At 37.5% G+C, this 13,091-nt stretch overlaps 1 protein-coding gene across 2 annotated transcripts in view; it reads left to right on the top strand.

The window, feature by feature from the left end:
• The window catches only part of LOC126757149 (uncharacterized), a 34,500-nt gene extending 22,175 nt beyond the window's left edge, over positions 1–12,325 (top strand). The window contains exon 7 of one of the 2 annotated variants that reach the window (XM_050470808.1): positions 11,965–12,325. In XM_050470808.1, coding sequence (XP_050326765.1) covers positions 11,965–11,978 — 14 coding nt within the window. In that variant the 3' untranslated portion in view covers positions 11,979–12,325. Of the gene's footprint in view, positions 1–677; positions 1,255–11,964 lie in introns of those variants that run through there. The other variant, XM_050470807.1, reaches the window with a different exon arrangement.
• The last annotated feature ends 766 nt before the right edge of the window (positions 12,326–13,091 follow it).

Here is a 13,091-nt window from a genome sequence, read left to right as displayed (position 1 = left end):
GATTCCTTGATTTTCCTAAAAATTTTGATTCCTACTCTGTAGTCTCATCAAAAAAAACTGAAGGTTGCCACCTTTACTAAATATTTTAGTTGAAAAAATTTGATAAGTATACTCCATTATAATTGAAAATTTGAAATAAAATAGAAATAATAAAAATGATTTTCAGAAAGGTTGCAACCTGACTAAAATCTTTGAAATACAAAAAATTAATAAGAACAATTCGATTTGAATGAAACTGAAAAAAAGTTTAAATATTTTTTTATTAAGCGTTGCCACCTGACTAAAATTTTTTAAATAAGAAAAATTTGTAAGCAGAATTCGATTAAATTGAAAGTGGAAAGAAAAATTAAAAAATGTTTAAATAATTTTTTTTAAGCGTTGCCACCTGATTAAAATAGTTTAAATACGAAAAATTTACAGTTCGATAAAATTAAAGTGAAAAGAAATATAGCTTTAAATATTTTTGTGTTAAAGGTTGCCACCTGTTTAAAAATTGATATAAATAATTCAATATTCCTATATCATTGCCATATAAGAAACAATTGAAAAATTATTGACAGACATGGAAATATTGTTAATAGAGACGTCATATTCCTTATAATAATTTCTCTCCTTATGGATCTCATTAACACATCAATCTTTTAACACTTCCATTTCAACTCTCTCACACATTTCAGACGAAAAGGACTTCATTTACGCCGTTGGTTTGACTGCGCTGCTGCCCTGTACGAGCCGCTTCAAGGATCACTATGGCAAGTTGAGCATACGCGCCAATCTGACTGACAGCATTGATGCATTTGTGATGCGTCTCAATACGCTCGAATCATACGAATCACGCTTGGATCTGTATAATCGCAAATATGGCCCGGTCAATCGCACCACACACCCTTTTCTGGTCGTAATTATGCCCAATGAATGCACAATTTCGAAAATCTACGTTGCTTTGGAGAATCACTTCTATTGCATGCAATCATTCCTGCAAGCGCTCGACTTGTGCTTCAAGATTTACCACACATGCAATCTGAAGTATCCAACGATGTGTGAAAATGTGTGGACTTTCATACAACGGTACTTTTACGATATGACCGTACCGTGGGAGGCACGAAATGCGAACTTAGTTTCATTGATGGTGTCGCTGACCATGCAGAATTAAGGACGAGGAAGGAGAATTAAATTTTACGCTCATTTTATGTGATTTTATGTGATTTTTTAAGTAACTAAATATAATTTAATTAAAGTAAACTTCATTTCAGACGGCTCTGTGATTCATTTACAATGGATAATGGGGTTTTTAGATGTGTGGTTTCCAATGAGGAAATAGTTTTTCGGAATTGGTCTTTCTGACAGTTGTCAACTGAACCACACTCAGTTTTGTTTGCCCGCAGGGCTGGGATTTGCACATAAGTTGAAGAGATTTAAATTGCGATGAAAGTTTCAGGTTGAGATAGAGATTGAAGCTGCAATTGAGGTTGATATTGAGAATGAGATTGGTAATGAAAATGAGATTCATATTATTATGTTATTATATTCAGTAGGTTAGGTTTAGAGGATTAAAGTCCCGCACTCCGGCTTTCGATGCTTCCTCTTACTACAAAAAAAAGAAATAAAAATACTGTAACTGCAGAACTGCATAATTTAATAATTTCCTTGAGTATTACTAAACTGGTTTCCATTTGTTTGAAATATCCACTAATAACTGGTTAGGTCATTGGGTTGATTCAAAATTGAGGTATCTACCGATATATTTCAAAATCAGTTCCTCGAAAGCCAGGATTATTAGCTTGACATTGAGGTTAAGAGAAAGACTCGGATTTAGATGAGAATTGGGACTGATATATTGAGACTACAATTAGGGATTGGATTTGAGATGCAGATTGAGATTGAAAATGAAATATTAATCTCAATATAAGTGCGCTTGAGGGTAAGACTGGGATTAAAGTTTTGTGATTTAGATTGATATTGATATTGATATATATATATATATTAGGGTGTGTCATTCTGAGGCAACCTTTTTTTTCAACTGAAAAACAGGCTGAATGTCAAGAATCGATTCTTAATCGACTTCGACTACTGAAGATCGATTCGATTAGAATTAAGTTTACCATCCCTACTGGCAGCCATCGCATGCACATATAATAACCTCCGCACAATAACCACCTCAAAAAAAATGAGTTTTTTCCATGTGATTTATATGGAAAACAGAAAATTTGAATATGCACCTCTTAATATTAATATTAAGAGCTCATATTTTGAGTGACTTTCTTTTTCACATTTTCGAAAGTTTTCAGCCTGTTTTTCAGTTGAAAAAAAAAAGGTTGCCTCAGAATGACACACCCTAATATATATATATTATTAAAAATATTATATATTAAAAATTTATTTCTACCGAAAAGACAATTCAAGGAAGTTGACTTTTCCAGATATCCATTACAATTTCAGGTCAATAAATGATATGTAAATATATAACTTAATTCAATGTCCTGAAATACTTATATTTGCAATAAAAGTAGTTTTGCAAAAAAGGAATGCATATATTTTTTGCAAGTCTCTTTCGGAAAAATAACAAATATTTGTGAACTGAGAAGAGGAAAAACTTAAAAGTTTATATTTTCCTAAGTGACATCTGCCTTCGTTTGAACTCTCGAACATTGTTTCAAACTAGACTACTCACCTTTCGGCTGCTACAACAGCATTGATATAAAAATGGAAGCAAACACACACACAGGCATGCACTTATAAATTCACATATTGCATTTCAATAGCAAACACTTGACTGAAAAGCGCAGCTAAATGAAAGAGCAAAGTAACCAAAGACAATGGCAATATAAGGGCGGGGGGGTAATGTGTCAAGAATACTTGCTGCCTGCAATTCAATTGAAAGTTTCTAAGTGCAGAGCAAACAAAGCGAATCATCTTTGCAGTTTTAACGCTACAAGCTCACACACACACACACACAGACACACTAATACAAACAACACAATGGCAAAGTTCAACAAAGTGCAACAGGCAACAACAAACAGCTAAACAACAGCAGCAACAACAAAACCAAAACAATAAAGTGAAAGAGCGAGCAAATATGCGAAAAGTTAAGTAAGTAAGTAAAAGAAAAATTGTAAACTCGCACAAAAGTTCAGAAAAAATGAGAGAAACATAAAATAAAATGGAAAATATGAATTAAAAATACGGCAAAAGCAAACAGCCCAAGTGAAAAATCAAGAAAAAGTAAACGTGAGTATATCACTGTGCAACCAAACAAGGCAAGCAGCCGGCAGAGAGAGAGAGGAGGTGGGGGAAACAAGAGAAAGTTCGCTCTTGAAGAAGCTGTCGTCGAAGAAATTTATAGCAGGTGCACGGCGCTGCTTTCAGCGAGCGCGGCACAACTTCTGCTTGCCACCAAAAAGTGCAACAAAACAACAACAAGGCAAACAACGAGAGGCGCAGGATTAAATAAAGAAAATATAAAAACTTCGCCTTTCTGTGTATGTCGGTGTGTCTGTTTTGTAATAAAGAAAAGCTACTGATGCATTTGCATTTTATATGAACGAGCTGCAGCTTGTTGCAAGTGGCAAGTAGTAAGTGGCAGGCGGCTTTTCATGCCATATTTGCCACACAGCCACAAGGCAAACAGGAAACATGCAAGCATATGGTTCATATGGTTGCACAACAAATGCAAAATGCATACGAATTCAAATAAAAGTTATGGCTGGAACTCAGCCTCAGCCTCAGCCTCATCCTCAGACCTTCTTGCCACGCTTGTGGCGGCGAAGAAAAATCTGTGGCGAAAGCAGCAAATGTGTAAAAGTAAATGTCTAAAAGCTAATGTGAGCACAAGTCAAACAGAAATCTTACACAAAATACACAAACACACACGCACATACACATACCGCCACGTAACGGAGCCATGTGGCAGTGTCTGTGTTGTAAATATAAACACTTTATCTTCAGTTTCTTGATTGTGTGCGCACAATGAAATGAGATTAGAATGCTCGGTATTGAGGTCAGACGAAAAGTTCCGTAATAAAGCAAAAGCCGAAGTTGGCTAAAATTCACTTTCAGCATCAACATTCATATGTGTTTGGCCAAATAAGTGTGTGTTTGCGTTGCTTAGACTTAAGAGTGGCGTCTTGCCCTGTAAGAAAGTGAAAATTATGAAGAAGAAGCACAGAAAATGCAAATATTTTCAACTCATTAGAGACAACCCTGACAATTTAAGTTGAATTTTATTAATTTCTTTAGAAATATTTGTGAAAACTGCCAAATGCAACGAAATGGAGTGACATAACAAATCTCAAAGTATAAATACTGCAGCGAAGCAGCTGAAGTACTAGCTAGTAAGCCGCCATAGACATCCAGGGTGACGAGTTTACGGGATTATTTGAGCTATCAGCGCCAATTAAAGAAATCCAAAAGAGAGAAGAGAGAAAGAAGAGCATAACTATATGGTAGCAACGATGGCAAACCTCAACAACCCACCCACAGACTTATACCTGACATCCATACGTGGATAAGTAGACAACATGGGGACCTGGATTTCCACCTGATCCAAATATGAAGCCGGCATGGATGCTTCAGAGGCTATTTATACAAATTTCAAAATGACGTCAGTCCGTATTGTTCGATGTGTACGGAGGCAATAGAAGACTCTGAACACGTGTTTTTCCATTGTCCTCAGTTTCTAAATATAAGGGAGAAGATGAAAACAGCACTAGGTGATAGTTCAACGATGGAAAGTTTGACTACACTTATATGTCAATCCTCTGGGAAGTGGAAAGCTGTTCGCGAAGCGGCAATATCTATTACGACAATACTAAGACGGCTACAGAAGAATAGGCGTCAGCCCGTCCGTGAAGTAATCCCTTATCTGGTGGTTCCGTGAGAGAGTCTTGAGTTGGCAGTATGTTAGGTTTAGCGGATTAAAGTTCCGCACTTCGGCTTTCGATGCTTCCTCCAACTACAAAAAAAAAAAAAATAAAAATACTGTAACAACAGAACTGCATAATTGAATTATTTCCTTGAGTATTACTAAACTGGTTTCCACTTGTTTGAAATATCCACTAATAACTGGTAAGGTCGCTGGGTTGGTTCAAAATTTAGGTATCTATTTCAATTTATTCTTTTTTCAAAATAAGTTCGTTGAAAGCCAGGTTATAGAGAAGAAAGGGACAACGTGTTTTAGCCTCGCCTTCCTCCATACAGCTTTAGCCGTGGGAACACCTAAAAGTGTGGCGAGATTTGCTGAATAAAAGTAGTTCGGAGAATCGGTGCACTCTGGGCCAGAAAAATGTCGAAGTCGTACCAGTTCTGGTTGTTCACCAGCGCTTGCTGAGCTGACTGGAGGTCCATAGGTCCAGCGCTTGAACACAAGAGAACATCGGAAAACCGACTTGCTTTCAATCGGTTGAAAAAAGCCATTGCACCTCTTCTTCAACGTATTAGCCCCGCCCACAAATCCCCAAGCAGATGTGTGAGCAAAGAAGGAACCGTCGCAAGACGATTCCGCGATGCAGTGATCTAGATTGTAAGACATATAATCGAAGTCGTTGAGGACTTCAATGTTTCCGTGCCCGGGAGCCTAACAACGGATAGGTTAAAGAAAGACTTAAATGTAGTGAAAATTTAAATATGGATAATAAAGCCAATGACTGTTAAAATGCTGTAAAAAATATTTTTTTATGGCGAGCTACTAATCAAAAAGGGCATTCAATAAAACTACTAGTAATATGAAACAAGATACACGATGAGTGAAATGGGCGAGCAGTCATCCACAAAAATAATGTAATGAAATATAATAAAATTAATTCAAAATAAGATTTAGATAAATTAGTGAGTGAAATATATCCGGTGACAGCTTTTTTTTAAGTCCAAATGGCACACATACTGACAGTTATACCAAATATGGAGGCCAATAACACTTGAAAGCCTATTGCTACCTCTAAAATATTATGTACATGGTCAGTATATTACAAGTGCTCATTTTCCGACGTAATTTAGATTGCAGTCTGAATTTTATAAGACGTTAACAATTAGGCACCTAATTTTAATATCAGGAAATAGCAAACGGACGTTTGATAACCCTGTGTCGCTTGTTTATAATTACTGCGATTTGATTATTTTGGTTAAGCCAGGTTTTTTAAAGTGACAACGAGATTTTCTGAAAAATGCCACTGAACTTGATGACATTCTTTTTCTTCTTTCTTCTTCTTCTTAATTGGCGTAGACACCGCTTACGCGATTATAGCCGAATTAACAACAACGCGGCAGTCGTTTCTTCTTTTCGCTACATGGCGCCAATTGGATATTCCAAGCGTAGCCAGGTCCTTCTCCACTTGGTCCTTCCAACGGAGTGGAGGTCTTCCTCTTCCTCTGCTTCCCCCGGCGGGTACAGCGTCGAATACTTTCAGAGCTGGAGTGTTTTCGTCCATTCGGACAACATGACCTAGCCAGCGTAGCCGCTGTCTTTTAATTCGCTGAACTATGTCAATGTCGTCGTATATCTCGTACAGCTCATCGTTCCATCGAATGCGATATTCGCCGTGGCCAACGCGCAAAGGACCATAAATCTTTCGCAGAACTTTTCTCTCGAAAACTCGCAACGTCGACTCATCAGTTGTTGACATCGTCCAAGCCTCTGCACCATATAGCAGGACGGGAATTATGAGTGACTTATAGAGTTTGGTTTTTGTTTGTCGAGAGAGGACTTTGCTTCTCAATTGAGTACTCAGTCCGAAGTAGCACCTGTTGGCAAGAGTTATCCTGTGTTGGATTTCCAGGCTGACATTGTTGGTGGTGTTTACGCTGGTTCCAAGTTAGACGAAATTGTCTACAACTTCAAAGTTATGACTGTCAACAGTGACGTGAGTGCCAAGTCGCGAGTGCGACGACTATTTGTTTGCTGACAGGAGATATTTCGTCTTGCCCTCGTTCACTGTCAGACCCATTTCTTTTGCTTCCTTGTCCAGCCTGGAGAAAGCAGAACTAACGGCGTGGGTGTTGAGGCCGATGATATCAATATTTCGTCGTCATCGATTGGGGAATCAGATTCGCCTTCTCCTAGTGTTGTGCGTTCACTGCCATTCAGCAGGCTGGAGAAGTGTTCCCTCCATAATCTAAGTATGCTCTGGGCATCGGTGACTAGATCACCTTTGGGGGTTTTACAAGAGTATACTCCGGTATTGAAACCTTCTGTAACCCGCGGCATTTTTTCGTAGAATTTTCGAGCATTACCCCTGTCGGCCAGCTTATCAAGCTCTTCGTACTCACGCATTTCGGCCTCTTTCTTCTTCTGTCTGCAAATGCATCTCGCTTCCCTCCTCAACTCTCGGTCCCATGTGTTTTTCTTCTTTACTGACGTAAAAACCGCTAACGCGTTCGTCGAGAGAAGACTTTACTTCTCCATTGGCTACTTAGTACAAAGTAACACCTGTTGGCAAGAGATATTCCGCTTTGGATTTGGAGGCTGACGTTGTTGTTGGTGTTGATAGTTGTTGGTTCAAGGATAGACGAAATTATCTACGACTTCGAAATTATGACTGTCAACAGTGACGTGAGAGCCAAGTCGCGAGTGCGACGACTGTTTGTTTGATGACAGAAGATATTTCGTCTTGTCCTCGTTCATCACCAGACCCCTTGATAACATTAGCTTACTAAAATTTCCAAAAGAACAATGAATGAAGTACAGTCTTGGCTCATATTAAGAAATTTACAAATAGTTTCTAAGAACGTTAATTTCTCTGCAAAGTTGTTGTTAGATGCAAAATAAGCTTTCGACCCAGCAGCCGATTAAGGGGTTATATGCAGTTAGAAGGTCGAAAAAAAGCGAATTTTCCAAATTTTTTTTTTTATAAACTTTTAAATTTATTGATCCCAAAATTTGTACACATAATGTGGTATCTGTTTGGTCAGAAGCGTGTCACTGTGCAAAATCGGATGGCCATGAATTAGGCTTCTTTGTGAGAGCACATTCTGCGTAAGCGCAGATAGCAATTCTTGCTAACATCATCGTACTTGCCGTTGTAAGCATACATCCAGATTACACGTGATTTTATCAACATACGTTCGAGAACTTCTCATCAACATCCGTCGAAGTTACCGACAGTTTGTCAACTCCTCGCAGTCTCAGTGCAATTACACGGGACTCTTTACAGTACAGTTTCATCGAATTGCTGATCTGCTTTTGTTACATCTACAACAACAGCATCACATTCATCACTGCTGAGGTACTCGTATATATATATTTTATTTCGTGCCTTTGCATGCCTAATAACAGTAAAGTCAATGTGTCTAACATGGCTGGCGAGGAACAATCGTCTTTGTCCACGCTAATGCAAACGCGTTCAACGATTCTTCGCAACCTACATAGTATAAAGCAACGAATTGCTTGTGAAGAAGTCGATAGTGATACAGACGTTCTAAAATGTCGATTACAAATTGTTTAGTCCTGTTTTCATTTACGCGCACACCGTATCTAAATGCCCATCAAAATCTTGTTGCCGTGTATGTCATCAATCGCACCACTTTCATCTTCATTTCGTCACCGTTGGAACTACAAATTATCCATTTGCACAAACATTAGAACTTAAAGGAAAAGACCAAACATCTGTGACATTTATTTCACCGAACCCATCGCATCTGTAAGCAAATATTCGTTCCTTTTCAAAATACATATGTATGCAGTAAATGCGAAAATCAAATCTCGCATTGGAGAACTTACTTGCATGTCGCTATTCGTTATAACTAAACAGATGGCAACACAAATTCTTTGTATTTTTATCCATACTTCTAAATGGAATATTCCTGAAAATCCTCAACTTGGGGATCCATACTTCTACAAACCGCAACGTATAGATTTATTGCTCAATGTAGATTTTTGAGAGCCTTCAAGAGAGCATAATTTCACTTGGAAACGGCTTACTACGCCTTCATAACAGCAAATTAGGTTGGATTGTAAAAACCCATCAGTTGTTGACATCGTCCAAGCCTCTGCACCATATAGCAGGACGGGAATTATGAGTGACTTATAGAGTTTGGTTTTTGTTTGTCGAGAGAGGACTATCAATATGAACGCATTATCTTCTTTAAGGGGTCAATAGGGTAATCTGGCCTGTTTTTTTGACATTTTTTTCATAGAAATTTTGATTCTACAATAGAACTTTTTTCACATATCATGAGGTATATCGAGGAGTGTATAAATAAATTTTTTTCGGAATTTTTGATGACAACTGTCGGAGAAATGGCTGGGTAAATGAGATGCGATAGATTTTTTGAAAACTCTAACAGTATATAACCCTTAAAGAAATTGTATCAACATTCTCATTTATATTAATCCAGATCTTTACTATCGCCTTAAAAAATACTTCTTGCGCCAATAAAATCATTCTATGCTCATTTTCTGGGCGTCATTCGCTATATTGCTGGACAACTTTATAAGCCCACGTCTCGTCACCAGTATGACGCATTTGATGAATATACGGTTCGGAACCACATTATCGAGCTTCTCTTTCGGGTCCTCTACTAGACGTCGTTTTTCCAAAAAACTCAAGTCTTTTGGTACGAATCTAACACTGACACGTTTTATACCATAAACATTAACCAACAAATATAAGAGATGCTGAGATCCGCTGCTACTTCTCCGATGCCATCCTTATTTTCATGCATTTTTTTATGTAATAATCATTAACAGAGTCGGAGGAACGAGTCGCATGAAACAAGTTTTCGTTGACTTCACCATCTTCACTGAACGTTTTATGAAGAAGTAAGTTCTTAAAATACATCTGATTTATTTTCTTTTCTTTGCCAATGCGCAAAGGACCGTAAATATTTCGGAGAACCTTTCTCCCGAAAACTCGTAACGTCGACTCATCAGATGTTGTCATTGCCCATGCCTCTGCACCATTTTCAGAACGGGAATAATGAGTGACTTATAGAAATTGGTCTCGTCGAGAGAGAAGTTGACTTCTCAATTGCCTACTCAGTCCAAAGTAGCACCTGTTGGCAAGAGTTATTCTGCGTGGGATTCCAATGCTGACATTGCTGTTGGTGTTAATGCTGGTTCCAAGATAGACGAAATTATTTACAACTTCAAAGTTATGACTGTCAACACTGACGTGAGAGCCAAGTCGCGAGTACGATGACTGTTTGTTTGATAACAGGAGATATTTCGTCTCGTCCTCATTCACTGCCAGACCCATTTGCTTCGCTTCCTTGTCCAGTTTGAAACAAAACTAATGGCGCAGTTGTTGAGACAAATGTTATCAATATCATCGCCATACGCCAGCAGCTGTACACTCTTACATATAGAAGATCATACCTTCTCTATTTAGCTCTGCAGCTCAAATCATTTTCTCCAAAAGCCGCACAATAGGGAGTCGCCTTGTCTGATTCGAACAGTCCGGAGAGGTCATTCCCGATCGATCGGAGCTTTTGGTATTGCTCAACGTCAGTTTACACAGCCGTATTAGTTTTGCATGGATAACATATTTTAACCATCGCGCCATAAAATCAAATCTTTTTCGTACTGTCAAAAGCAGCTTTGAAATCGACGAAGATATGGTGTGTGTCGATTCTCTTTTCACGCGTCACGCGTCAGGATTTGGCGCCTGGTGAATAACCGGTCAATTGCTGATTTTCCAGGCCTAAAGCTACACTGATAAGGTCCAATCAGTTTGTTGCCGGTGGGCTTCAGCCTTTCGCGCAGTATGTTCGATAGAACCTTTTAAGCGATGTTGAGGAGGCTTATCTCACGATAGTTGGTGCAGACTCTCCCTTTTTTGTGCATTGGGTAGAGCGCACTTAAATTCCAATCGTTGGGCATGCTTTCGTTCGACATTCTACAAAGAAGCGGATGCATGCTCCTTATCAGTTCTTCGCCGCCGTATTTGAATAGCTCGACCGGCAATCCATTGGCCCTGCCGCTTGTTGTTCTTCAGGTAGGTAATTGCTATTCAAAATTTTTTATGGTCGGGCTGCTCCGTCATTATCGATTGGGGAATCGGCTTCGCCTTCTCCTGGCGTTATGGTTTAACTGAAATTCAGCAGGCTAAAGAAGTTTTCGCTTCATAATTTTTGTATGTTCTGTGCGGTCACTAGATCACCTTTGGGGGTTCTACAAAAGTATTTTCTGTCGGCCAGCTTGTCAAGCGCTTCATACTCACGCATTTCGGCCTCAATATTTTTCTGTCTGCAAAGGCGTCTCGCACCTCAAACAAAAAGTTACGTTTTTGCTTTAGAATGCTAATACCTTCAAAACCTCTTAAAATTTAATGCACCGATAAGTTAATGCTCTCGAAGTGACGCTATTTCTGTTATATTTTGCTTATATTGGAATCAAACCAAAAAGCGCTGAAATGAAAAAGATGAGACGAGAACAATCGCAAATTTTGGAAGGCCACGAAGCTTCAATTGAATCAACAGGTACCGAAATGTTGGAAGCACGTAACAACGACAATGAATCTAGTTAAAGATTATGTCAAAGAATAATCTTATATTCCCGCAAAAAAAATTCTCTCAGTGATCAAAGGTTTTTCCGCCATATACCGGTGATACAAAAAATTGCATGATAAGATCTGTCATTGAAAATGAATGTTTTGATTTATAATTTAAATATGATTTCATTGAAAATTCCTAGTTCTGCAACGCATGTTCAACCCTCCGATTACAAGAAATGGTTCTAATCTGTTGTTAGAAATATATTTTCAATCATTTCTAAAATCACAATTTCAAATTAATTTTCAACGTTTCATGCAATGGCATACAAATTAAAATCACAGCAATTCTGCGAATTGCACATTGACCGCTTCAGATGCGTTGGCTGCTTCAAAAGTTACTCATACGCCATGTATCCGCTATATGCAATTATAGAATTTATAAATTTATAGGCTCTAAATTTGTTTATTTTTGTACAAATTATTTGATTATTTATTCCCAATAAAAACATGTTATTTTATCGTAACTTTTATTTATTTTTAGCTTTTGAATATTGATTGCTCAGAGCAAATTTCAACAATGAATTGTTAACGCCATTTAAAGGTAATATTTAACGCAGATAATTCCCTTTAAAAATTATGGCTTACATCGAACGGAGGCAAATATTTAAATGCGATGGTGATGTTTAATTAATGTGGATTATTTTTCAACGTTTGCAAAAATATTTGGTTGCTGAAATCAAAGCTTCTGTTTGCAATGGAATGTGATTTATGCTGAGTTAACAAAAAAGTCAGAAAATTATTAATAACATTTATTTTTATAACAATACAAATAAGTCAAAGAAAGTGTGTGTATGTGTGCTGGAGCAAATAAAAAAAGTTTTATAAAAAAATATGAAAATAAATATAGCTTTTTGTTTGCGCTTTTAGGGCTCATTCATGTTACCAACAAAAAAACAACGAAATTTATTAAAAGCTTGTGTAATTATGTTCTTTGTTGTAGAAAATATTAAATTTAATATAAATTAAGCAGTTCACTGCTACATATTAATTAAATAATTTCTTTATGCTCTGTTATATCGTAACTTTTAATTTCATTTATATACATACATTTAATTTACATCTGTCAATTTTTTGTTTATTTGTGAAAAAATTAATTTTGTTTGAGGTTCAACGAGCAGAAAATATTAATTAGAGAACTTTGAAATTTTACTAATGGTAAATTGGTTAGTATTATAACTTACCAACAACAAAAGACAATATCTATTTGGAGGATAAGAGGATTTTTGAGATTTAAATCGCAAGTATACAACAAATAATACAAAATTACTGTCGAACTCACAAAGGGCGAATTACAAGGGGACTAAAATAACTCCGTCTCCGCCTCAACTTCTTCATTTCGCCACGATCGTTCTAAATCTACTCTACCTTCGCGATGAACACAATCCTAACTTACCTCCATAATAATAAAATGCAGTTCGCATAGATGAGTACAAGACAGTTGCACGAAAGCATGACTGCACTGGCATCCTGACCAGTGGACTCAAATGATTGAATGAGTTGATCGCCCACGGTAGGTGAGGTTCAAAACATTATCCTATGAGCTTTGTTGTTGAGCCGTCATAAGCCTTGATATCCGAGAGTTCCTCTGCAAGCTAGAAGGGTTTCCCT

This window comes from Bactrocera neohumeralis, chromosome 4 (assembly GCF_024586455.1).
Source record: "Bactrocera neohumeralis isolate Rockhampton chromosome 4, APGP_CSIRO_Bneo_wtdbg2-racon-allhic-juicebox.fasta_v2, whole genome shotgun sequence".
In the NCBI taxonomy this organism is placed as follows: Eukaryota; Metazoa; Arthropoda; class Insecta; order Diptera; family Tephritidae; genus Bactrocera; species Bactrocera neohumeralis.
Note: the sequence above shows the minus strand (reverse complement) of the source record. Positions and strands in the feature narration are given on the sequence as shown.